General features: G+C 37.3%; 1 protein-coding gene across 6 annotated transcripts in view; it reads right to left on the reverse strand.

Moving 5' to 3' along the window:
• LOC129731453 (uncharacterized) overlaps positions 1–26,338 on the reverse strand; it is a 365,349-nt gene that overhangs the window by 256,269 nt on the left and 82,742 nt on the right. For all 6 annotated transcript variants that reach the window (XM_055691463.1, XM_055691461.1, XM_055691460.1 and 3 more), the window contains exon 2: positions 15,850–15,895. In XM_055691463.1, coding sequence (XP_055547438.1) covers positions 15,850–15,895 — 46 coding nt within the window. The remainder of the gene's footprint in view (positions 1–15,849; positions 15,896–26,338) is intronic.

Below are 26,338 nucleotides of genomic sequence, written 5' to 3' on the forward strand. Positions count from 1 at the left end.
AGTTATTGTGTACGCGCGGATAACAATCGAACCTCCATTTTACGGTATCGAAAATGATTAAGATGAGAGAAAGGAGTAAAGATATTTTTCCCTCTTCGAGTGGCATTCGCAAACACAAGGTAGCAATTCAAGGCGCGTTAGTTTTATTGTATGAGATTCGATAATATAGACTCATTGATTTCGGTAAATGATGCGTCAGTGTTGCTCGAAAGCAAATAAGATAACTAATAATCGACACGCATTGTGCTACGATTGCGGAGTCCTAGTTATTTCAGAACAAGAAATGAGGCCATTTCGAGTTGGTGCCAGTAGGAACTAATAAATATCTCATGGTTTATAATCGGTTGGCTTTACTGCTGTCCGTTTTCAAAAGGAAAAAAAATCGCATGGTCGTTGTTTGAACTATTCCCCAGTGTACTGGTGACCTGGTTCGTGAACTGTTAGTATTGTTGTATCCTTTCTAAAGGAACAAAATAGTTCGTGATAATCTAAGAATCATGATTTTCTGAAAAAGAGACCAATCATTGAAAGCTCTCTTGGGGCGTGTATTAAAGGTATTGCAACTGACCGCGTCACTATTTGCTCCCACGATACTTATTTTTATGCATAATCGACACAGTCATCGGTGCTTTATAATCCCGCAAGTAGTAGGCGTCTTCCAAGGTTGATTTGAACGCAAAAGCTTTTTCAAGCGCCGGCCGACGTCGCTAGGAAAGAAATGGCTGTTCGCATACATTCATGCATTCAGCTCACCGCTCGGTTTTATGCCTATAACCTCCAACTGGTTAGCGTCAATCGAATGAACACTAAACTAGACCCGCGCTGCAGTGTGTTGGTGTTGGATAGAAATCTCGCTGAAGCTTAGATATTGAGACACTTCTCAACCACTTCACGAATAGTGACTTGACCCCTTTTGCCTCGATTCCAACAACCCACAACGGCTATGACTAGTCTGTTTCATACTGTTTCCATCTCACACAGGTTCGCTTGTTAGCACTGCGAGTTGCATAGTAGAGAAACTACCACATGAGCATGCATATTATTTAATTATAGATATGCGCCGGCGGCGGCAAGTCGTTTTGTACGCTTCTTTAGGCACGCTCCGTCAACAACGGCAGCTGAAAAGTGAGATGGTATGTAACACTACTGGTGCCGTGATTACCGAGCAGATGGGAAAAGATAGGTCATTTGTGTATCCATAAGAGACCACGATACCATTTTTTACGTATTTGTTTTGATTTGGATTTTCTAGCGGTGCGCTACTGGGCGGAGCAAAGCAATGCGTAGAGCCAACATCAAATCATTTGGGACAGTCTAGTGTTTAACGGTATCAACCAGTGAAGTTTCAAGCGTACACTAATAGGGGTCCCAGTCTTGAGTATTGCAAATCTTGTGCCTGACCTGAACCCGACTTAAGTTCTATCCAATCTCCTGTAGGTGACCTGAGCTCGCATATCCTAATATGTATACTAGGGTGACACTAAAAATCGACTTTTTGAACTTCCTGTAGAAGTAAAGCTCAAAAGTTTCGTCTTCTTGAAAAAAATACAGCTCAATCGGATTTCGGGAACACGTGCCTCAATGCGGTTAAATTTTCATTTTTTTGACGTGGTCCTTGTTTTTATTCTGTAGAATTGGAAATGAAACTGGCAAATGTTGCGTCAGATTTCAAACGACAATAACAGCATAACCATATGATGGATAACAATAACCAATATATTGTTGGATAGATAAAATGTTGGCCAATTTTGTAACATGCTAGTTATCATTATTATTTCATTGCTATGCGGTAAAAATTGATAGAAAGCTTCAAGGACAAATTTACGCGAACAATGAACCAATTACATGCGAGCGTTCCTAGCACAGACGATGTGAATGGACACCAACCATTCCCTGTGATATTCTTTGTATTAATATCAGAAAAAAAATTTGACAGAGTTTCCCCGTCTCAACAGGTTAATTTATATTTGCTTCCGTGAACTTAGACTTATTTGATGTCTTGAAGTTAAAGATCTTTCGAAAAGTTTGCAACAACTCTCTTACTTGAACAATTTCTAAACCTGCTGTAAGAGTCTAATAAAAACTGATGTCTTGAAAGAGAACATGCTGGTGAAAACAATAAAACCGTAGAGTGAATGTGGAGCAGAGTGCCGCAGGTCTTTCGTCGTGTATGATAGCAGCGGTACACTTCTATTCGTACTGCAGTGGTTCACTTATATTTGTACATTTCTATTCGTGTTCAATCGAGGTAAAACTGCAATGCTGCTGCTGATAGTGACTAAAAGTTTATCCCATGAATATGACTACATTACTCAACAAGAATTAAACATTTTTGCACCCGTTATAAGTTATAAGTTATTTTTGTTCTTCGATATTCACTAAATAATCGTGAACGGCATAATATCGTAAAAGTAAATTCCTGAAAATACAAATTTGTAGAAGAATAAGAGCCGGCGAATGCTTGTGATTTTTTGTCTGTTTACCACGATTTATTCAGAACCTTTTTATTACATTCGAACATTGTTAGATAACATTTTTTCATTTTTAAGTTAACAAATAATGTACGTAAACTAGCTAATAATTGTAGTTGTTAGCAAATAAAAAAAAATAATTCGAGCAAAAACACAAATTTTAAATTCTAATTTTCAAACTTAACCTTCGTTATAATTGTTGAATGCTACGATTTTTTTTGCTGGAACCTTTCTGATAATTTTGTTCAACATATCTTCTTATGTTTCCCTATTAATGCAATAATTGTTTTAATTAATATTTATGATTTAATATTCATGAACCTATGCAACAGCTTCGAAATTATTTTCAAAGTGCGATTTTATGATAAATTTGATTTAATCAGGATTTAATAAAACAAAACCATTCATTATGATACCGTAAGTATCTTTGGTTTGATTTTTGAGAAAATAGAGTTAATTCTGATTAAGACGCAATACGAGAAATTCTTGGAGCTTCTTCATTAACAACGATACGCTTTGCCTTGTCAAATAAATGTTGTTTGCTAAAAAAAAAACACTACAGGCACTATATCGTTAAGTGTAAATGATATTCTTTCGAGTGTTCCTGAATATGTTTCTGAAAAATATTAAGGGAGGCTGAGATAAAACATAAAGTAAGTCACTGAACAAACGAATTGATTCTGTCTGCGGATTCTGTAACCTTTGTAACAAAAAATCTCCCTAATAACAGTGTTTAGTCCCACGCAATGATGGTGATCGGCGATAAAATCAGCGATAAACATTCGAACTTTTTCAGCGTGTGAGTCAACTTCGTCTCTCAGTCGGTTCTCACATTCATCGTACGATATGCCAGTCCGAGTGAACCAATTCGGAGATTCGCTGAGATAATTCATTCTCTCTCAGAGATTTCCAATAGCTCTACAAACCAATGATTCACTCTTCGCTGATAGAATCCAAGTATCAAAACAGAAGGGAAGAATCGCGAGCCGATAATTATCGGAAAAAAGAAGCGATTGCGATCGCTTGAACAATTATCCCCCTTTCTTTCCGAGTCGCAAGTGTTGACAGTAAAATAGGTTTTTCATCGTTTAACAAAATGTTGCCTGCTGTTGTCATTGTCAGCTCAATGTTCTTTTGTTCGTCGGTTTTTTTGCATCGAAGGTTTGTTCGCTGATGTATGTTGGCCGATATCAAAGTTTTTCTTAAACAAGCAAAAAACCTGCACAAATTTTGGAAAAAAATCCGCAAATATAAATAGATTCGAAAAAAGCTTGCAAGATACGCACATAGTAACAACAAATCTTTGCCATTTGGAAAAAAAAAACAAAATCGGCAACGGACTCTGAAAATCTGCATTTCACAGACAATTCTGTAAATCTGGTATCCCTGTTTTGTGCTGCCTTTTAGTTGGTCTAACGCTTGCAGTTTTTTCCCTCTCTGAGTTTTTGGTTTGCGATACAATTTTACGATTATCGGGACACTCTCACTCACAAGGTGATTCAAACCAAAAATTTTCGTTCCACGGCTGGATCGGATCGGGAGACGGTAATGAATTACCTATTTAACCCGATGAGAGAATCGAGAAAGCGTATGAACAAGCGACGATAAACTCGCATACAGTTAACAGGCTATAAAGTTCACGAAGTATTCTTTCGGCAGTTCATTTATCACACAATTTCTCTTCTCGAGAGACGAAACAAAACATCGCGTATTATGCGTGATCAGAATCCAATAGGATTCTCTCATGATAATTCTCTGATACGATTTTAACCATCCTTGGTCCCACGTCACCATTTCATACAACCCTAGGGCTGTATATCTTGTAGTATTTCGTTGTGTAATGTCCTAGAAATGTCTTAGAAATGACTAGAATGTCAAGACCTGGTGTTGCACAAATTTGAAAAAAGAAAAATGGCGGCCAACTCGATCATGAGAATGACAGCTGTGCTGCCGAAACTCGGTTACGAGCAAAATTCGTGCCGAGATGTCAGTAATGTTTTTGCTGACCTCGGCATCAGCAGTGCATAACGATAAATTCGACAAAAAATTCAGACGAAATTCGTCAAAGTTAGTTTTTTTTGGAGAAGTCTCGGTAAAATAATCTGACGACTTTCGGCAACCGGTTTTTTTTTTGCTTAAATATCGATTGAGCCCCAGGTTGCCGAGTGAACTCGGATTTTCTTAGCCGATCTAAAGATCCAGTTTTAAGTATGTATGTGCTCGTAAATAAGTGCACTCACACGATCGCAAAGATTTTTTCTAATGGGTTATGCAGGTAGTCAGGATTTGGTTACTCCGAATCGAGCTTTCACCGTAAAAAACCCTGATGATTCCTAGTGATTTGAAGTTAGCGTGTGAGCAACATGCCACAGTTTTTCGTAAACATTGGTGATACCTATTTACTTCAGTGAGCAAATAGCTGTTCGTGTAAAATAATTGAATTTATCACTAGCGATTCTTTTTCATGGTTTTGTTGAACACAACTAAATTTGGATAAAACCAAAAACATCACATCAAGAAGACTGGTATCTGAAATGACAAGCATCAAATCAAACAGCGCACTCCATCTATTAAAGGTGGAAGTTTGCTATGAAAGTGCTAGTAATTACATCGCTGCGGAGACAGAATGTGCATATGTGGTGGTCCAGCCAGTGCGTTCGGCTTGCATTTGCATCGCCAGCACACACATTAGCATGTGTCAGTCCCACTTTCACTCAAAAGACTACGCTGCCAAAACTGTCGCTTAATCTCAGGCAGAGTTCCCAGTCTTCTTGATATGATGTTTTTGATAAAACGAATATTATCGTGACTGAATCATTCAACCTTTTGTTATAGTTTTTCAGAACAATCAGGTTAAAAAATCCGCATAGTTTCTATAGAAAACTTGCACGAGAGTGAGAATGATTGAAAGCAAAGTCTTGTATCGAAGATAACAGAAGATGTTGCAAAACGTTGTGAATGAGAGGAACTGCTATGCTTGATTACGCCTTCTGTGATCTTGTTTTTTCATCGATAGAAGGTAGACAGGTAGTTGTATTTTGTCGTAGCAATTTTTCTTAGACAGAATACAACAAAACAAAGCCAGCTCAAATAAGCCGATCAGTTGTAGAAATATGAGCGGTCGTACGTATGCTACTCTCTTCTATATATTAGATTCAATGAGAAACAATGGGAAAACAAGACCTTTCATTTGGCATTGTGGTTCAGCCTTACAACAAGTGGCACTTACACACACACACACACACACACACACACACACGCACACACGCACACACACGCACATACACACACACATACACACCCGCACACACACAAAAACACACACACATACACACACACACATACACATACTCACACACACATACACATACTCACACACACACACACACACACACACACACATTATTTACAAAGTTGAATGGAAGGATAAAGAACGGCTTATATTTTAATATCGAAAATTTCAACGACGGAAGCGGAAGCTCTGATCACCCAATTGTCATACAAATAGATAGAATACCGTTATTCACGAAGAAATTTTTGAATAAACATCGATCTATGGAAGTCAATCTGAGTCCGTTTTTACCATAACTGTACAACTCAGAACTATTTTTTTTTTTGAAGTGGTTTTCATCGTCCAGGAGATAAAGTTCATGACACTCCTATGTAATTTTCCTTGCCCTGAAATATATTAGTTTCCATATTCAAAATGTTTTTTTTTTGACGTAGGAATACGTCTTTCTGGAAGTTAGGTGCCTGAATACGAAAATCAAGATATTCAACCATAGAAAAAATGGTCAGAGTTCGAGTCATTTAGTCGATATTTCAGTAATTTTTTCTCAGATTATCGAGGTTTTGTCATCAATCGATCATAAATATTTTACGTTTGAGTTGTAAAAAAACAACCAATTGATTGAGACACTATTGAAATAATCAGTAAATGACATGGATTATCCAAATCATACCGAGCAACCAATCACTACCTTACTTTCCAAGCACAGCCGACACTGAAGTATACAATCGATCTAACTATGGAACGATTTGCTTTTGTTGCTGTTATTTTTCTCGCTCTAGTACATACGTCACGCTTACTAGGAATTTATGAAAGGTACCATTCGAACATTTTAGCATCGTTTTCATTCCAAAACCGTACCGGTATCATACGGATGCTAGGTGCTGATCGTGAAAAGGAAGTAAAGGTAAAATTTTATCAGTCATATCGTGCCGGGTTTCACCGTATAACTAGCGGCTGTTAAGGCCCAAGCACAATGGATACGTTTGCGTTGTGTTGACAATAATTTGACAGAAAATGTATGGACTAACTGTCAAATTGCCGCAAACGCAGCCGCAATGTATCAATTGTGTTTAGACCTTTAAGGAATACTTGGTACCTGCAGAAATTACAAAAATGGCTGGAAATTCGGCCCGAAATAACGAAAGTTAGCCCCAAAGCTATGAAACTGAAGTAGGTAGTTGATTTTTTTTTCTCTTACAAAACGTTGCTGATAGCGGTAAAAGCCATGCAAATAAGATAATAACCGAATTCTCGTTTTTTCATAGTGTTGATTTTTCGACCACGACCGGAGCAGTTTCCAAAAATGTTTTACTTTCCTTGTCATTTCCTATTCTGCTGCGCTCCGCCCTTTTCCCAAGTAATTAACGAAACCTTAATATAAACGATATCTTTCGAACATTTACCATCATTTTCATTCCAAGACCGTACCAGTGACATATGGACGCCAGATTTTTGTATTACAATTTTACAGCGATAGCAGTTTGTGAAGCAGTATCGTTTGGTGAATAAACGAATATATTTGAGAATTCCTGAGAACAATTCACTGTAAATTTATCTATTCACGTTAATTTCACCATTCGGACGATGTAAATTTTTTACACAGAATCTGCTCGAGCAAAGTGAAGAACCTTCACGTCTTGATAAATTTTATAAAATTTTGTTACGAGACATTTTTTAGAATGTAAGACTAATATTAATCTTAGGTATTGGTTCTTAAACTGCAAATTGTAAGCGTTCTTAAGAATTAAAAGAAATAACGGAAAGATACTTCTGCTTTAACAGTTATAAACTGAAAGCGTAGAGTTATTTTTTGAATTATTGAGTGACAGTAACCCGATGAATATTTGCGTTTTGTGCCTGCTAGTGATTTTCACAGTTTTAAGCTTTTAAAGCTCTTAATGCCTAGGGGCACCAATATTCATAGAAATGGTTGAATAACTATAATCTTTGATTTTTTTTTCTATTTGAGCTTTTGGAATGCACTTTTTTATTTTGTCGACCAGTATAATCATTTAGTTATAACTTCACAAATAACTTTTTATCTTTGTCTTACACATATGAACATAACCGTTTAAAATGACTGGCTATCGCAGGGTAACGAAAATAACTACTTTTGCAATTCTCTACTACGCATAAATCACCATGAGGTACGCCGTTGTCCCACAAGGTCTACTGTTACCTCGTAAAACAAGTCGGAGATCGTCATTAGTGTCAAACTCCTACATGGTTAATAGCAAAAATGCGTGACTTTGAGCTGACACCCGCACACGTAGCGCATCGAGGCTGCGTCTTAAACAACACCCCTTATGAAAGCATATGCGTCATCCCATCTGGCCGATGTACAATATTTTCGTTAGGTCAATTAATGATAAAACATTAATAGTTGAGAGCTGATTAAGTATTTTAATGGTTACTCAAATTTAGACGGCAAAAAATATACAAAGTAATTTCGTTTTGCTCCTTCAATCAGTCTATCATTTATTGCTCAAAACCAAACACGTTATACACAGGAAGGGTCAAATAAATTTCGTTTAGTCACGGGTTATGTTTAACCCTGCGTAGTCACCGTGATGTTTTTGTGGCTTAGCTATTTTGAATATGCATAACCTTCGATGCCGGATGTTTGATAATCTCAGATTTTAATCTAAGCAGTTTTACTACTACTTATCAGCGGTTAACATTCGTTCCTTTGTTACATTCATTGTTCGAGATTTGATGAAAATCTTTAATAAAAAAAAATATTCTAGATAAAAACAAATCATTTCAAACTCTCGCAGCTGACATAGAATATGTATAAATTTGATATCGCAAAGGTTAACAACCAGAATCTTCAAACCAAGCAAAAAACCCTCGGTAACTTCGAACTTACAATCCTGTCGCAAGAAGTCACCAATCTAAATTAGCATATATATTAAAAGCCATGTCTGACAAGGACATGTTTCAAGATCACTTTACGCCGAAGGTACTATACAGGGCAAGTGTACTGCAGCGGTACGGATATAGGTTCAGCAGGTTTACCTTAATGGAGAACAGCCTCGATAAGAACTCGAGCATCTCAATCCACTAGCGTAAACCAGAACTGGGATGCAGAATAAACTTGTTAATGGTTCTGACAATCACAATCACATGCAAATCGCATAGTGAGCTTCCCGATGATGATCGGTTGCTTTTGACCAGTTGCAGTGACCGGTTTGCAGAGGAGAGCTAAGCTTTTTGCGAATGGCTCAATTAAAAGCCAGATTATGTCTAGATCTTCAGCATGGCCAAACGGAACTAAATTAAATGAGATTATGGTAATTTTTCAATGAATAAATCATCAATTGTTTCAATTCAGTACGTAAACCATTAAGCTTTCCTGGTTTCTTAGTCATCTACCAGCGGAAAGACCTGCACCTTTTCGTACGTTCACAACAAACTTACGTTTTGTTTTCAGTAATGACTAAAAGCGATGAATAAAATTTGCACTCGTTACAACCTGCATAGAGCATTTATGCTGGCGCAAGGGAAATCTGCATACCAAATACAATGCGGTGCAATGGGCGCGGCTCATGACTCCAGCTTGCATGAGTTCAATATTTCCAAACCGATCTCGTTTTTGAACGAATGTACAAAACTGGTTCTGGTTCGATACTCGAAAACCTACTTGAATTTACTCGCCCCAGGGGGAGGCTTGTTTCCCCTATTAATGCTAAAGTTAAGTAACCGTACCTACACGTGCAGTTGAAAGTGAAACCTGAATTATGGGTCTGTTTTCGGTGTCAAATGAAAGTGAAAAGGGCCCACCGAATCGAGCTTGCAACGTGAATTGAGTTCAGTTTATAGGAAAAGTCAGCGAAGGAAAAGAGAGAAAAAAACCTGATTAAGTTCGGAGTCTATCAGCGGTACGTCTGATCCGGCTTGGCTCTCTAGGTATTGTGGCGTCAAGAGCAAAGGGTGCCTGCTTCACCATGAAACGGTTGTGGCGCTATGAGGTAGAATTGGGCAAACTTTCCAATTTTGTTGCACTACTCGGTTTGCTAGTAGTTTACTTCCTATACCTTCACAGTCTGTGATGACTTGCATTCATATTTTGTAATAGAAACCACAACTAGTAGTCTTTTCTCCCAATCAATTGTCATGTTACAGAATTTATTTACGAAAGATACATAAAATGCCTGAGAGACGGTTATACACTGGAAATGGGGTGTAGGCACTTATTTTATTGATTTTTAAAAAGACAGCAACGCTGATAGCTGATAAACCTGGTTAGTGGTTACTTTTTGACAATGTATTTCTGAAACAAGGCTGAGAAAGAATAAAATTCAGACAACAAGATGTTATTTCTATTGCCCTTTATCACGTTTCGAAAATTATTGCGAATGCCTTTTTTAATTCTTCGTTTTTCCCCGCAAGCAATGGGCACGGTCATTGCGAAATACGAAACCGCTTTGTTCACAATCACTGACCGCGCCAATTGACTCCCACGCGATGTTTTACAGATCATGTTAGCCGAAAGCTGTTGAAGCAAGTGTCATTGACATCGTAATCCAATCCATCCGCAATCGGCAAAATTATGACCACACTTTCGAAAAACCCGGAATCCGAGCATTGGACGTAGGCGTCCACCAGTAAGGCAGTGGAGACAACCTTTTCCACGAATCAGCAAATGTAATCGACTTGTTATGTTGTGAGCTTCTCGCGAGTCTCTTCCAAGAACCTCTATACATTCATCGGAGAGGAGATCGACCTTGTGGTTTTACCGTCCCACAGTGAATCGACATTAGAAAGGAAGCGCGTTTGAAACAAAAAACTGACGCATTCGTTTCACTCCTTCTCGGTTCGGCAGTTACTTATTGTTTTCCTCTCCAAACTCAGAAGGAGTAACGGTGGAGGAGCATGCAAAGACTGGGGCTCCTGATTTGCTTTAAATTGATTTTTAATTGAAACTGGCAGCCAAAAACAACGACTAACTTAGTTGCGCATTGTGTAAAAGGTAATCAGTAGAATTTGTGGCGTTTCGTGGGAAATCGTTTCATTCATTTCAATATTATGGCGTGACCTAAAAACCGAAATTCGAAGTATGATTTGAACTATTTCGGCTACATGATGTTTGAAAAATACATTCTGCGATTTCCGTTGTTCTAGTAGCAACCAACACTGCAATTCTTATACGACACGAAATATGTCACCAGTTATAAATGCAATGTATATAATGAACTCTAATTTCCATCCAGAAATAGATTTTTTTCGGGAAACCTCAAATTTATGACATTTATAATTCAACCATTAAGACCGATACAAATTTCATTTTCATTTTATGTCAAACCCCCCCAAGCCGTTTTGTTAATATTATTGACTTTCCGACAGCGTATATGCCTAATTTAGCAACAAAAAAGCCCAGTGACAGTGAAAGTGTCATCTAAAGGCAAGCCATTAATAACGACAATAATGTGATATTTTCCAACACACTTTTGCATGCAAGTTACAAACTTCGTAACTTGTACACAATTTTTTATGAAAGCTGTTCCTTTTTTTTTCTTCTCAGTGTTTTTTTATTTTTTGCCCTCCCCTTAGCCAACTTTGAGTCAAAATGGTTTTGTTACAGGCTTGATAATTCATGCTCTGACGAACGAGGAAGCATACAGACATAACTCAGAACCAGAACAGAATGAAGATCATGAATAAAAGGCAACAATCACTGCTCGATTAGCGCTAATTGGACCCTGCGGTATGCGTTATGGTTTGCAGCTCAACTTCTCTCAAAGATTTGGTTTTTATTTTTTTTTTCTTGATAAATATTATCCTTCTCATCAATTAATTATACTTAAATTGATCTCTTCCCAATCACGACTTCGGTGGAGGTTGGATGTGATAACTAGATCCACCGTTGACTACTTATCGATCCAATGTATAAATAGAGTGAACGAATTTTCTGCTTTCAGCCTTTGTATCAATCTCGGTAGTCACGATTTTGCCTTCCGGTAGACATCAGTTCTCCTTTAGATAGACCCTCGATTTTATTGGGAGCGATACATTAGTTTCGGCAATCGCTAATCGGCTAAGATAGACTATTCTCACGATCATTTGCTATGCTTCTGATTTGTTTGTTACTGGGTCATGAGAAATATATTAAATATTTTGACTTCTTTGTCAGAAAAGATTTAGAATCGTGTAAAAATCCATTGCCATCCGAAACAGGTAAGTAGTAATTAATCAGGCGATGACCATTCAATAATTTTTTTTTCCTTCTTCGACAAAAATGAGAGTAACGGGTATTTCGAAAATTGAAGATGAAGGGATCTGTCTAATTGTTTCACACCTCAAACGCACATTGTAGGTACTTGTAAAAATGCAATAAAATATTAAATTTGAAATTGTTTACCAAACTTTACTCCAAGACTCATCTGTTACAGGATCGTTCTTAACCATGTAAATTTGTACGGTGCGGTAGTATAAAGTTAAAGCTATAAATAAAATATTGATTATCCTTTTTCCTATAGTGGACCACTCATCAGATTACAACAATTTAAGCGAGAACTTGAGGGGTTTGCAGAAAACTTCCTTAGGGAAACATCTTATCCAGCCAAACTGCGTCAGAACCACGAGAAAATTTAGGAATTTCAGTTTATGTTAAGATAAAACGAGTTATCTGGCGAATGGTCCAGTAGGTGGATTTACCCTATAAATGCTTCCCGTGCTTCTGATGCAGATTGACTGAACACTAAGATGTTTCCCGATGAAAGTTTACCGAAAACCCCTTGAGTTTTCGCATAAATTCAAGGGTAAAATAACCAACTCAATTTATGCGAATACCTGAAGGATTTCCAGAAATCAAACCAATTTATATTAAGAGCAAAAGAGTTAATCTGACGGGCGGTCCACTATAGGTTAATAAAGCAAAGGGTCCACTATAGGGTAACTTACCCTACTCTTCGTATGAAACTCTGCAAGTAATGTAACAAACAGTCTCATGTGATTCTACGTCAACCTTGCATTCGTGACTATTAACACTACCTTTCGTTTGTGTTTCTGGCAGTGAACAGGTGCTCCCTCAGTATTAATATTATTTTCGAATGACCTCAGGCCAAATAAACAACGCTACTTTTCATCTATTAACCTATTGCAAAAAAATATGTATACATAAAAAAGGCTGTCGTAATTCTACGTAAACTTGCGGTCGTGTCGCATACACAACCCTTCAACTTTTTATATATCTGCACTGCACTCTTTTATTTGTCCGCATGAAATATCATGACAAATAATCATGTGCAAGTAATATCAAATAGAATGAAGATAAATTTTGTTAAGGAAGTCTCCCTTAAAATAAGTTTGCAAGTAAGAATGAAACTTTTTTCTCATAAAAAACAGAATGGCGAACTGATAATCTGAATAATATCGCACGGTGCTTCGTCGCAGACAATTCAAACGGTGTTCAGCCTTCCTTGTCACATGTAATATAAAATATTTTTTATTTTCGGAAGGGTTTTTCGCACTTAATTGTGTAATTTTGTCAAAATCTGTTTAAAAATAATTTTAAAAAATATTATTAAAAATACTATATTTGCTTTACTTTTTTGCAACAGAAGCATTAGGAAAGAATTTAAAAGCAAGGCTTTATAAAAAATGCAATTTTTGCAAATAGCTCTAAAAGTCTTATTTTAATTCATGCACGCCAATCCAGTACGAGCCGCCGTTACTTATATGCTTATAAATTAAACTCAAATTATTTACAGATAGTAGCCTACAGCACGCATGAAGATCATATGATATATGCACATATAATTTAATTAATGCATAAGTAAAAATTATACAAGGTTACAACCTTCGTGTTCGGAGGAAATGTCTTTCCTTCTCGTATGAAACGCAAAAAAAACAAAAAAATTGAAATGAAAGAGGCAAACTCATGAGAAACTAGTTTATGTTTCCAGTTACTCTCCGGAAACGGAAATGCTCGATAATCAATTCGAGCTAAACTCTGTAGGACCCAAGGGAATGGTATGGTAGCCTTCAAGCGTTACGAACATCTATTTCTGTACCGTTTGTCCCAAAACTACTTTTTCTGCTGTCACAGTTTGCTTCACTTTGCTTTGGGACACAACAAATGTACTAAATATCACTTAGAATATCACATACCATGTGAAAACCTTAAGAAATTGCTCAAAACTGTCTGATATGCTATCAATAATTGCAGTCAACATTTAGCCGGTTTGCCCGAATCAACATAAGATAAGGGTAAACTGCCCATTTTTCGGGTGCCAGTGCCAGTGATGTTGGTAACGCGTCAAATGTATGGTAGCTGACAGCGATGCCATTCCCGTGGTAGGACCAGCGACAGTGACATGAAGGAAAGTGAGATTACAACACGAGCAATTGGATCGAAATGGCATCGGCAATCAGCAGAAATTAGGTCAGATGGTGGTGATGACCTTTTTCGGTCCCCGATTATCCAATCCGAGCGGTTTTCGCATCAACCGACCGTTTCCTTGCGGAATATTCAATTTTATTATACTGTCTCTCAGCAATCCCGGACGGTCCCGTTATTTTGTCGTATTTTCGAACCATATGTAGCGACCAATAACCACAACAACAGACAGTAAAGAAGTACCATGTCAAGCTTACGGTATATACGATGTTATTTTCAGGACCATTACGTAAGCGATTGTCGCTCCGCTCGGCAAGCTGTTTGAGTTCGCTTAACGAAATGCTGAGCGACTGGGTAAACCCGACCGTGGCCAGATTGTTGCTGCGCGGTGTTGGTGGCGTGCCACGTCCCATCAGCTTCTGCTGCGGTCAGCTGATGATTGCACTACAGCCGCGGCCCCGTCCCGACAGTTAGCGATGCTTTCCAGAGGTGTGTCAGTTTTGATCGTTTTTGTTCGGCCATTTCGTGTGATTTGAATTCGGTCAGTCGTGTTTGATTGCAAGAAAAGATATGAGTCACGATTAGTTGTGGTTGCAGTTTATTAGCAGTTCCGTAATATGCTTACACTTTGAAAATAATTTGTCTTCGTAGTGCACTAACGGTCTGTGTAAATTTTCCCAGATTTCTCTTATTTCTTTCGTCGATTTGCGAACCTATTTTTAGGTTTTACTTGATTTTGAACATGAAATGAATTTGCGTAGAAAGGTAGTGAAAGGGTTGAACATTAATTAGGAATTTTAAGCTTAATCGTGAAGCCTAATCATGTCTGCTTGTTGCTTACAAATTCAGTAATTAACTTTGCCTCTACGATATACAATTTATGAGTACTAAATTTCCGGAACTAGTGATTGCGTGCAATTTAAAAGAAAACTCTTAAGTTTTTCCAAAACACCTGGATTATTTTTATAATTTGATATTCCTTCACAAATGGATAAAATTTACCTTTTACAATTTTTTGCTGAATTCTTCGTGCGCGGTGAGGAAGAATATGTCCATTTGCTAATTCGGTTTAATTCACGGATTTCTGATTTTGATATATCAGATGAAAGAGTTTATTTTCTGAGCAAAACGTGTTTTTTTTAAATTATCATTGTCCTTAGATTTTTAAATGAAGAATAAAAATCGCTTCAAATCGCTACAATGACAGTTGGTACATAGGCGCACTGTCATTGTAGCGATTTCGAGCAGTTTTAATTCGTGATTTAAAAATTGAAGGACAACGATAGAAAATTTTTGAAAATCACGTTTTGCTTAAAAAATGCAGCTTTATCGGATGACATAAAAAACTAATATAGCTGAACAACCTAATTGCGTCCTAAAGCTATACCTGTTTTTATATATCATTTCAAACAGCTGCGTTTTCTGAGCAAAACGTGTTTTTTTTTTAAATGTTCATCGTTTTCCTTCGATTTTCAAATGAAGAATAAAAAACTGCTCGAAATGTCTTTAATGACGTTTCGCCCATGTACGGTATATGGGAGAATTGATAGTTAAGGCATTTCGAGCAGTTTTTTGTTCTTTATTGAAAAATCGAAGGACAACGATAAATATTTGTTTAAATCAAGGTTTGCGCAGAAAATTACATTCTATCAGCTGTAATTTGAAGTGCTTTTTGGGGTGAACTTGTAAAATTTAGTACAGTAACATATGGAGGTTCCTTGAAATCATATAAGCGATAAACTTACCCAATATTGATGAATTTTTCCTACGACAGATATAAAGTGTATGCATCTGAAACGAAAATAATCAGACAAGGGAAATTAGATACGTGTTTTATTACTAATAATATTATTTGTTTTGCATAATTTGAATGCCATCGCTTTTTCTACCAGATAAAGTACGACAACGAATGACTGAGAGAAAAACTTAGAATGACATCAGCTGCAAAACCGCATGCCTAACGATGACCTACGAGCGATTGAAACAATCGCAGGGGAGTTCCAAAACACGTGAAATGTGATGAATCGAGCATGGAAAAGGCAAGCCACGTACCGACATTCTATTCGAATAGTTCTATGCAGATGCGATAATGCACGTATATGAACGACGAAATGGCTACCGGATAATTAATATGCACTTATTGTTGCTACCGTCGGGGTTTAGTATCGCTTACACGATGGCACAGTCTCCTGCTGTAGGTATGGGTTTTGGAGGGCGGAAAACGAACTGTCATCATCATCATCATCTACATCGCCAGCGCGTCGCGTATTCTTTATGGCCTTTAAACAGAGGCGAACCTAGGGTAGTAACTTAGTTTAGAATGCAAAACCCGGTGATCCGCTCCTAACCTGCCGACAATCTCCGGTCGGCAATCCAACAGCTCCCACCGACAATTGTACACTTTGCCATTCATCGTCTAGTAGAGGAAATGACATCAAGTAACTATTTTTCACTTCTAACAGAACGCAACGAAGAACCACGCCAGACACCTCTATTGTATTTATATTCCACTTGTCCGAGTTGGAAAAAAAGACACAGAAAGAGTTGAGTCGAACAAGTGTTGATGAATTTATTCAAAGCACATCGCACATCGCCCGTCATCCGCCTTCGACCGCGATGCGAACGCGGTTCGATCACCTGCTCATCGCATCGCTGTGCACTGAGAAAGGAGCCTCCAGAAACAATGTGGTGCTGCGATGCATCGGTGTAAAGGATCTCGACAATCAAACTGTTTAACAATGTACGCGCGGTATAAAAATAGCACCCACCATCGTGGAAAATGTTTTGTTTCATCTGGAAACCAGTGCATGCGAATCGAAACTGGTGGATACAGACAACGAACGATGAATTACGGAGCCGTACAAATATTTTTCTTGCAAATATGGTGCCAAAATCGATGAGTTGATGCATCGTTTACATGATTGCAGCTGATAATAAAACATACACGGTTAATTAATAAATACATATGATTTATAATTAGAATATAAAATTTGACTTGACCGTTTTCGACTTCACTTTGTAAATAGATACTATACTATACTGTGGTATATTCCATGGAAACGTTCGCCATTGACGGTAACGTTTCGTTTAAGGTCATTTTAAGAGAAAGGCAGCCTAATGATTCCATCAACCCATAAACCACACTAAATTGTTGTGAGTCGATGGTTCGATTCCCAACAAAGTATATTTGGTAATTATACCTCTAATTATGGTTTTACAATGTTGATTTTGACTATCATAAAAAGGCCGTAACAGCCGAAACTCATTTTTCACAGAGATTGAATTTTGATAAATATTTCTACGATTTGAAATCGTTGTTCGTTTGTCAGTCTTACCGTGATGAAATGGCTTAGGATACTGAACAATTTTAACTTTGACACTTGGCGCTCGGTCGCCATTATGTACCAGTGTTGCTAATTTTGAAAAAAAAAAGCAATACAAGATCACCCTTTATTAGGGTGGTCGGTATTACCGACTTTTCAAAAAACCGGTATTTCGGTATTCATAAAAATAAAAACCGGTAAAAAACCGGTATTTTTATCTTTTTCGGATTAATACAAACCCCTGGACTCGTGGTCTTTGAACCTAATTTTTCAACTACAAAATTTTTAAAATCATAGTTTGGGGAAGTAATGATGATTGTCCGCGAAAAAAAAACGCAAGTCATTCTCTCTGTACTACGGTTTTCTGTCGCAGTCTTATGCAATAACCCGCCAAAGTAAGCCACTGCCGAAGACGTTACCTTCATGAATTTTGATTTGAAATTTAGTTTTTGCTTAGCTTAGCGTTACATCTATGTATGGACGTGTCGCTGCATGATTATGTTTTTGCATTTATGAGTACCTATGCTCCATTACGATCCAGATTTTTTGTAAGATTAGGACCTCTGTGACCATTGTTTTGATCTCTTGTGGTATTCGATCCAGATACAACACTGGATAACAGTGTTTGAAAAACTCCAATGAATGAATCTTGTGATATGATTACGAAGAACATAATTTCGAAACTAATGTAATAACAAAAAAAACATGCTGATTTTTTTTTAATTTTCTTTCACATCGCAAAACTTAGATCCAAATTAGTGAATAACTTTAAAATTCGTAGAAAAACAATATTTGAAACTGTTGAGAAGAGTATATGAATGAAGCAAAAAAAAAAGAAATCACGATCAGACCAGAATTGACTTTTTACGAATCCAAATGATTCGAAGGTGAATACTTCTTTATTCTGTTCGATGCTCTTTAAACAGTTCGTCCAAATTATTTATTATTATAATTATTTTATCAACTTTAGCTCCTGATGGGGAAACGAAAAATGTGGCATATGAACAAGTTTGTAACTGAAATAGAAATAAATATTTGAAATGAGAGGTTGGTAAAGATTATAGAACAATATAGAAAATTATAGAAAAAGTAGAAACTTTTACACGAGTGAGGCCGGGTACATTCAGCTAGTTGCTAATAAAAGCCCGCTGCCGTACGGGCGACGAAGCTTTGATCATGCTACAACTATTTAAATTTCACTTCTATCATTCTGTAAACACTTTTTATCAACAAAAAATAATTCTTAATCCAAATTCATATTCATTTATTATTTTTTTAGTTTTACTTTTAAATAGCACAAAGTGAATAATGACTTGCGTTTTTTCGCTGACATGATTGTGCCTCAAACTATGATTTTCATAATTTTTGGTTGCCTCTGTAAGCATGAGTGTGTAAAGAGAGTAGCTGTTCTACTTAAAAAATAAATGCTTTGCTTCATTGATATGAAGTTTTTTGACATATTATCGATACACACAAACACATCGTCTGAATCCGAGCAGAACAAACAAATTGATAACAAAATTTGTAAATTTGTGATTTGTAAAGCCTACCTAAGTGAGTAGCATTCATTAGCCTAACAATGATGTATGAATATTGTAACAAGTTTTTTTTTTCAATTTAAAGAAAAATACCGAAATACCGGTTTTTTCGCCTCTCCAATACCGGTATTTCGGTACTGAAAAAAATATCGGTTTTACCGGTTTTACCGGTAAATCACCCTACCATTTATATCTGCGCACTTTTTGATTTAAGCTCCGGTTTATGGGCTGCTGTCAAACGTGCGATTTGAGAGAAGGTTGTCATCCCCTTGGCTGCATCCGATTTAGTTTGTTTACTGGGATTAATGCCAACTGTATGTATACATTTTTATATTGTGTGTAGATATATGAAAAAATGACTTAAAATAATGAATGTCAGCAGCTTGGGCACCAATCAAGCTATTCAAAAACGGAATAATATAACCTGCACATAACCTTTATGAAGTGTGGCTGGGCATTTTCTCTTCAAAACTTGAGTAACAGTAGTTTAGAGTGTATTTTTTTCATATTTTTTTCGAAAATTGGAAAAATGGCTTCAGAAAAGCAACGTCGCGAATTAAGTCGTGTGATTGAACGTTACTATGAAACTCTGAGACACGGAAGAAAAAACGCGGTCAGAAAGGATGTTTTATTAATGATCGGGATCCTAAACATTTCGCGGAATCCCAATCCTTCAGCCAAAGTTGTGGCCAAAAAGTGAAATCTGTCCAAGTTCTTTGTTCAGAGAGCCAAGGAGCGTCCCTTCCAATATACAATGGAAAAGCATTTTTTAACAAAATAATAATTCTATGTTTTCTATAGCCACCCTGTCAATTTGTCAGCACTGCAATGTCGAAAGTGTAAAAAATACAAGAAAAAGTTCTCGTTGCATACGGTCTAATTTTTTTATTCAGCTGAATTAAGCGTTTTCAGCTCTTTGATTGTTGTTTTCCACTAGCGAAAAGTGTTATTACATCGAATAAACGTCGAGCAACATATTTCTGATGAAATATCGGTAAGTTCCTACCTGACTCTCCCAGATGGTCTCGAGGTACGTATCTGGCTCAACAAACCAGTCGTCGTAGGTTCGAGTCTCGGCTCGGGAGAGACTGTTAGTGTCAGTTGGATCGTAGCGCTAGCCCCGCAATTGTCCTGTACACTTAGGATGCGAAGTCTTTGTAAAGGGTGATTTTTTTGCTATTTGGTTTTTCGTGACAGCTGTCAAAGTCTAATGTACTCAGTTTGGTTTGCCATTTCATCGCCAATGCACCCAGAAAAATGCACGGTATGGTGCGGTCTACACGCTGGAGGCATCATTGGTTCGTACTTCTTCAAAGATGATCAAAACCGCAACGTTACGGTCAACAGCGCTCGCTATCGCGCGATGATTTCTAATTTTTTTTTGTCGGAAATCGAAGAGCTGGGTCTTGTTGACATGTGGTTTCAGCAAGACGGAGCAACGTGCCACACATCGCACGAATCAATGGACATATTGCGGAATGAGTTCGGTGAGCAATTCATCTCACGAAATGGACCGGTGAATTGGCCGCCTATATCATGCAATTTAATATCGCTAGATTATTTTTTGTGGGGCTACGTTAAGTCTCTCGTCTATGCGGATAAGCCAACAACAATTTCAGCCTTGGAAGACAACATTACACGCGTTATTCGCGAGATACCAGCCGAAATGCTCGAAAAAGTGACCCAAAATTGGACTTTTCGTATGGACCATTAGCTTTAAAAAGTAAATGGCATAAACCAATTTATCGGCTCAAATAAAGATTTCATACAGTTTTGTAATTTTTTTGCGTTTTTTTTAAAGAAAAACCAAATTCTTAAATAATCACTCTTTATAACGAACAGAAGGTCAAGTTCCGAATCGAAATGTAGCACCAAGGCTTTGCTTATCGGTAAGTTCCAATGAGCATTACCGTTACGTAACCAGAAACAATCTGATAGTACGGTCGCTTCCCGTATCTCGGGGCAAAAGGACTTTTTGTGAAGAAGTTTTTTGCTTACATTTAATCTAGATTCCAGTAATGTCCGAAAGTCCAATCAGCGGAACCGTTGAACAGCTACGATCGGTAAAACGGTATTTCTAAAAACTATGCCGCTCAAGTGTATGGAATTGGGAAGAAATCTATTTTGCCATTATTTATTAGAAGACAAAATGAGCTGTACCGCCCTAATATTATAGCGCATTCTGCCTCTTTGTTGTGGTTCATTTTAACCCAGCAAGGGTGCATTTTACCACTATTGGTGACTTTTCCAAATTATTACATTCACTTAACAAACGTGTATTAAGCATTTTCTAGAATGATTCAACATCTGATGCGAGTTTGAACGAGTAAATAAGAGTTTTGACGAATGATAAGTATATAATTTTGGTTGTGTCTCTCAGGTTTAACAAGAATAAACTCTGCTTTCGTTAAGGGGTAATATGTACCAAAAAAATTTTTTTTCGCCATTTTTTTATTGGCCTAAATCATGCTAAAACTATCCAAGAATCAAAATTTACATCGCTCAAGTACAGATCTAAACTCAAAGTCCGTTTAAATCAATTTTTACTGAACAACTTCTATGCTCCAAAATAACATTTTTCGTTTATTTTGGCGATGCTCGTTTTTATTTTTAATTTCGAGGCTTTGTAAACTAGTGAAAGTTACCTATGATCGATATCGTCTTTCAAATTTGAATTATAGAGGTCGCAACAAGTTTCGACCGTTACAGAGTCTCTACAGCACGTGTTTACTCACAATTTCCATTTGTTTAGTCGATCAGCCGTTCTCGTTGTGTACGTTCTTTGTTTGAATTTTTTATACTTTTTAACTGTGAGTTATACTCAAAAGTACTTAAGTATGAGTGACAAGTTTGAATTTTGCGTTGGATCGAACGCCAACCGCGTCAAAGTAAATGAGCGTCGCATGTCTGGTACCGCGAAAGAGGGTAGGCGCAGCCTTAGATCAGATAAAAAAAGGAAGAAGAGGAAGATAAAGCCCCGGAAGGACAACTTTACGGCACAGGGATAGCTGACTGAAGATTAAAAAATTATTAGGGGCTTTATTATTGCGATTCTTAAGATTTATAGCGTTTTGAAATTTTAAACGCGTTTTTCTCAAAACCATGTTTTCAAAATCGGCGAGCAGTAGAGCTGAAAAAGTTTGCATCCGATTGACTTGAAATTTTAACTGTAGCTTCTTCATTAGATTATCTAGTGAAGTACACACGATTTTAGCGATTGGTTAACAACAACTAAAGTTATAAACAATCAGAGTCGATTTTTTTGTCGAAACAGAACTTTTTTTTTCAAACCGTTGCCATTTTGCGAAGAAAAATTCTAGAAAAATAATCATGTGTACTTCACTAGCGACACTTATGTAGATAATGAAAAAAACTTTGTTTTGGTTATAGGTGGAGTTGTGCACGACTTCTACTGCTCGCCGCGGAACAACTTAAATAAAGCGGTTCACGGCAATCGCTGCACAGCCGCCATTTTGTAACAAAAATAGCAATAAAAATATTTTTTCTATTCTGCAAGAGTTGCTCAATCCAATGATATATTATTTATATACCTTACATCTCAAATGTCCTGTAAAAAAAATCATGAAAAAAGCCTTGTTTTTTTTTGAGCATTTGGTAGATATTACCCCTTAACTGGTGCGTTTTAGCCCGGGAATCCCTACGTGTTAAAAGTTGTGTGACAAAAAAACAATAATATGGTATTTACTCTGGCACCTGAAACTTGAATGGTAACTGTTGTTATGATGGTGCTTAACATTCCTTTTTGCTAAATGTATACTCCGCTTAAATTTATTTTTACTTATATATTTTGTTTGCTGGAATAACTTCATCGTGACAGAAAGGATGTTATCAATTCCTGTTTTATTCTGGAAGCAACTATTTCTTTAGGATTTGGCAAGTTCCTAGGGAAGGTAGCACGAAGGATATTTCTATGCATGTCATATCCCGATCAGTCAAAAATATCAGGATTATAACAAATCTTGATGTTTTGTTTCGAACTTTTTGTATCAACTTTTCTACTAAACTTGATCTCGTTAATAGTAAAAACATCATAATTCCAGTCAAAATTACTGATTATTACAAATTATAGCAAGTTTTGTAAGGTTTTTGGCAGAAAAAGATCATGAATATTCTTCAAAAAACACACTTTTGGACATTCAAGTATATGATAACAAAATTTGATATAATTCTGTACTTTTTATCATTCTTGCATATAAAGAATATTACTGGTTTTGCTATTTCTATCAAGTTCATATATATTTGTGTTACCCGTTTGTTATAATCGTTTGATCGGAATTGCTTTCATTTCAGTGCACATAGGTTTCGCGATATGTTCTAAATATTGCCTTAAGACTTCCACGACGCGACACGAGACAAGACACAACACTTATCGTTCTTACCATATTGAATACGTGTCCCTTATGGTCAATGCTTACAGAACATCGGCAAGAATGAAAGATTATAGCTTTCACGGGGTAATGGCAAAAGCAATCAAAACAAAAATACCTTGACCAGAGTTTTATTAATATGGTTTTAGAATGCCCTTGAAGCTACTCATAAAATTAAAGATGTTACATGTGCGCTCCTTAGATTGTCAAGATCATTCGTACCATTTTACACCTCTGGGCAAGTTGAAATATTTTTACAGTTGGTAATATGAACACATAATTTTCAAACATAAAAAAAAAACGTTAATACTAATTATGGCTCTAGTGAGACAACCGGAATCCATCTCGAAGTCGTACTGCCCCGAGTGGGGACTGGCTAAGTAATGAAACCTTTTGTAATGCAGGAAAAATAAACAAGCAGAAACTACAGCAATCTCTTAATGGTCTCTCATCCTGAAGCGTTGAGTAAAACTTCATTGACATGCAGCGGCCTGAACATCATTGGATTGTTCTGAACAACATTCTAACAGCGATATGGATTTTCTCGTTATTGAATACGTATAATTTAAAACTTTTCATTTCTAAAATTCCCAACCTTATGTCATGTTCCATCAATTAAAGAATAGGAAGTTTCTGCATTCCTTAGGGCTTGTCTAATGCTACCCAGGAACTGGTCCTGGGACCGGTTGACTATAACTGTATGATTGCTGGTCGATTCGTAATTGACGCTTTGGTTGAAGATGGCATCCACGCGCTGCATAATGACGGCCGAGTGTTTGCATAAAGTGACATTTAGTTTAGCGCTGAATGCTTGATCTGGCTCAATTATCGATCTTTCAGCGAACCTGTTTGACCACAGACCGGCACGGAACTTTTTTCTAGTTCTCATGTAGCTCCGACCAAGAACTGCCTGCAGCACGCAATCATTTAACTGTCTAGAGTTGATCAAAAGATGACGGTCGCTAGTTTGCATGTCCACCTAAATAACAGGATACGATATGAACTCAAATGATAGCGGTCACGTTCGCACCGGTGATATCGTCCAATGATAACTCATTTCCTATAAGTCAGAGGAAATCGCGGAACAACGCGTCAAATTGAGGTGTATATATAGCGTACATATCATCTCTTACCGAATTTACAATTTAAGATGCTACATTTTTCGAAAATATCGATGTTTTTAGACTAACGGATAATTTCAAAATTTTGAAATACAATCTGGTTACTAGCCACTCATAAGCCATTTTCCAGTGCAATTTACTCATTGTGCAACGAACTTGATTGACGAACGTCCTCTTCGCAACGACTGGCCGAGAGCGATGAAATGATTGTCAACTGCTTTGCGTTGCGTTGCGTTGCACTCCCGGTTAGTCCCGTGACTCTCGGTCCGGTTGGGTGGAGTGAATTGATATGCGATTACGTAATTGTTAGTCGGTAACTTACAGCATCGGACAGATCTCGCTGTGTGAGCACACATGCATAGTAGCATTGTCATACAGGTGTCAGTAACTAATTGCCGCTGCTGGCAGGAACTACCTACTGGCAGACGATTCATGATGATTTACACTCATTGCGGGTCACGTTTGATGCAGGCTATTTTGAAGGGTGGCGCTGTAACGGCCAGTGAGACAAACGGGTATGCTGTGCCTAAAATTTACTGGAATAGAAAAGTAGGATCAAACTGACGTAAAGCATTCATATCATTTTCAACTAGAACAGGTAGTCTTTTTCTGCCGGTTTACCAGCGGCCAACGTTTAACGCTTTCTACCAATTCACAGACAATCGGTTTGGTGCCTTTCTGGGCCTAAGGTCGTTTGTGGCAATTGTGTTAATAACTTGTTTCTGCACTCAATTCAAGAAACTTCCGCATACGGCAGTGTTTTATCAGGCACATTTATTACCATGTACAGCGGGATTTACGAAAATGTTGATTTAAGAGACAAGACGTATTAAAACCACCGCTGAAGATTTTCCGCTCCAGCGATCGATCGGCAGTCGAGCTACACATCTGCTCAACTGTTTAACACGATTCAGTAGGGTCGTCACACGAAACAATGGGGTATTATTCTGCATCTGCTGAAGAATAGTGGCAGATCATACCATCAAAACGTAAGCATAGATTGCATTCCGTTGGGTAATTCGTTTCGAAGGTTTGTGTCAAGGAACGACACGGAAAACGTCGCCGAAGGGCAGGTAGTCAGTCCGTTGATTAGTAAGTACCTCAAATACGGGGTAGTAGCACCTTCAATAGGTAGCCTTTGGCCACTGCGTTTTTGGCACAAGCTAATAGCTTAGTGGTCTCGTACTCTCCCGTTTGCGAAAAACACGAGGGGTGCTTAGATGCTGACGACTGATGTTCAAGCAAAAAAAAAGTAGCTGGTGACTGTAACATAACCGATATCTAGTTAAGGCCGTGGCTGCCTTTTGATAGTGTTACATTCTTTAATAACAAGCGGGATTCAAAAATTTTCACTTATTACTTTAATGCGTGAAGACAGGAAATAGGCCTAGTCTTCACTTGTTTGATTTTTTCATTTAGCTGTGCAATTAAGAATTCTAACGGCATCCAACAGAAAAGCAATGGCACATTCAATGATTCGATTAAAGAAGAACCAAGGCTAGTTAAAGATTATTTAAAAGAATTTTGCGTTTGCTCAAAGCCGCTTTTTTATTTTTTTCGAAAACAAACTAGAATAGGCTCTCAAAGTTTAGTAAGGAGTGTGTCTCACTAATACATAAGTATTTCATTGAATCAATACATTGCCATACCAATTTTCAATTTCCTTGAATCATTTAAGAAATATGTTTACGTCTTTTATTATATATTGATTTTAAGATAAGTAAATATTAGTAAATGTTTTTCGAAAATTTCCAATTAACTGTTTCCCCAATAAGCACATTTTTCAGTCGTCAACCCCATATTTACTGCTTGAAATAAAAAGTAAATATTTTCATTGAAACCTAGGCCATCTAAATTGGTTCGG

This window comes from Wyeomyia smithii, chromosome 3, assembly GCF_029784165.1.
Source record: "Wyeomyia smithii strain HCP4-BCI-WySm-NY-G18 chromosome 3, ASM2978416v1, whole genome shotgun sequence".
Classification (NCBI taxonomy): Eukaryota; Metazoa; Arthropoda; class Insecta; order Diptera; family Culicidae; genus Wyeomyia; species Wyeomyia smithii.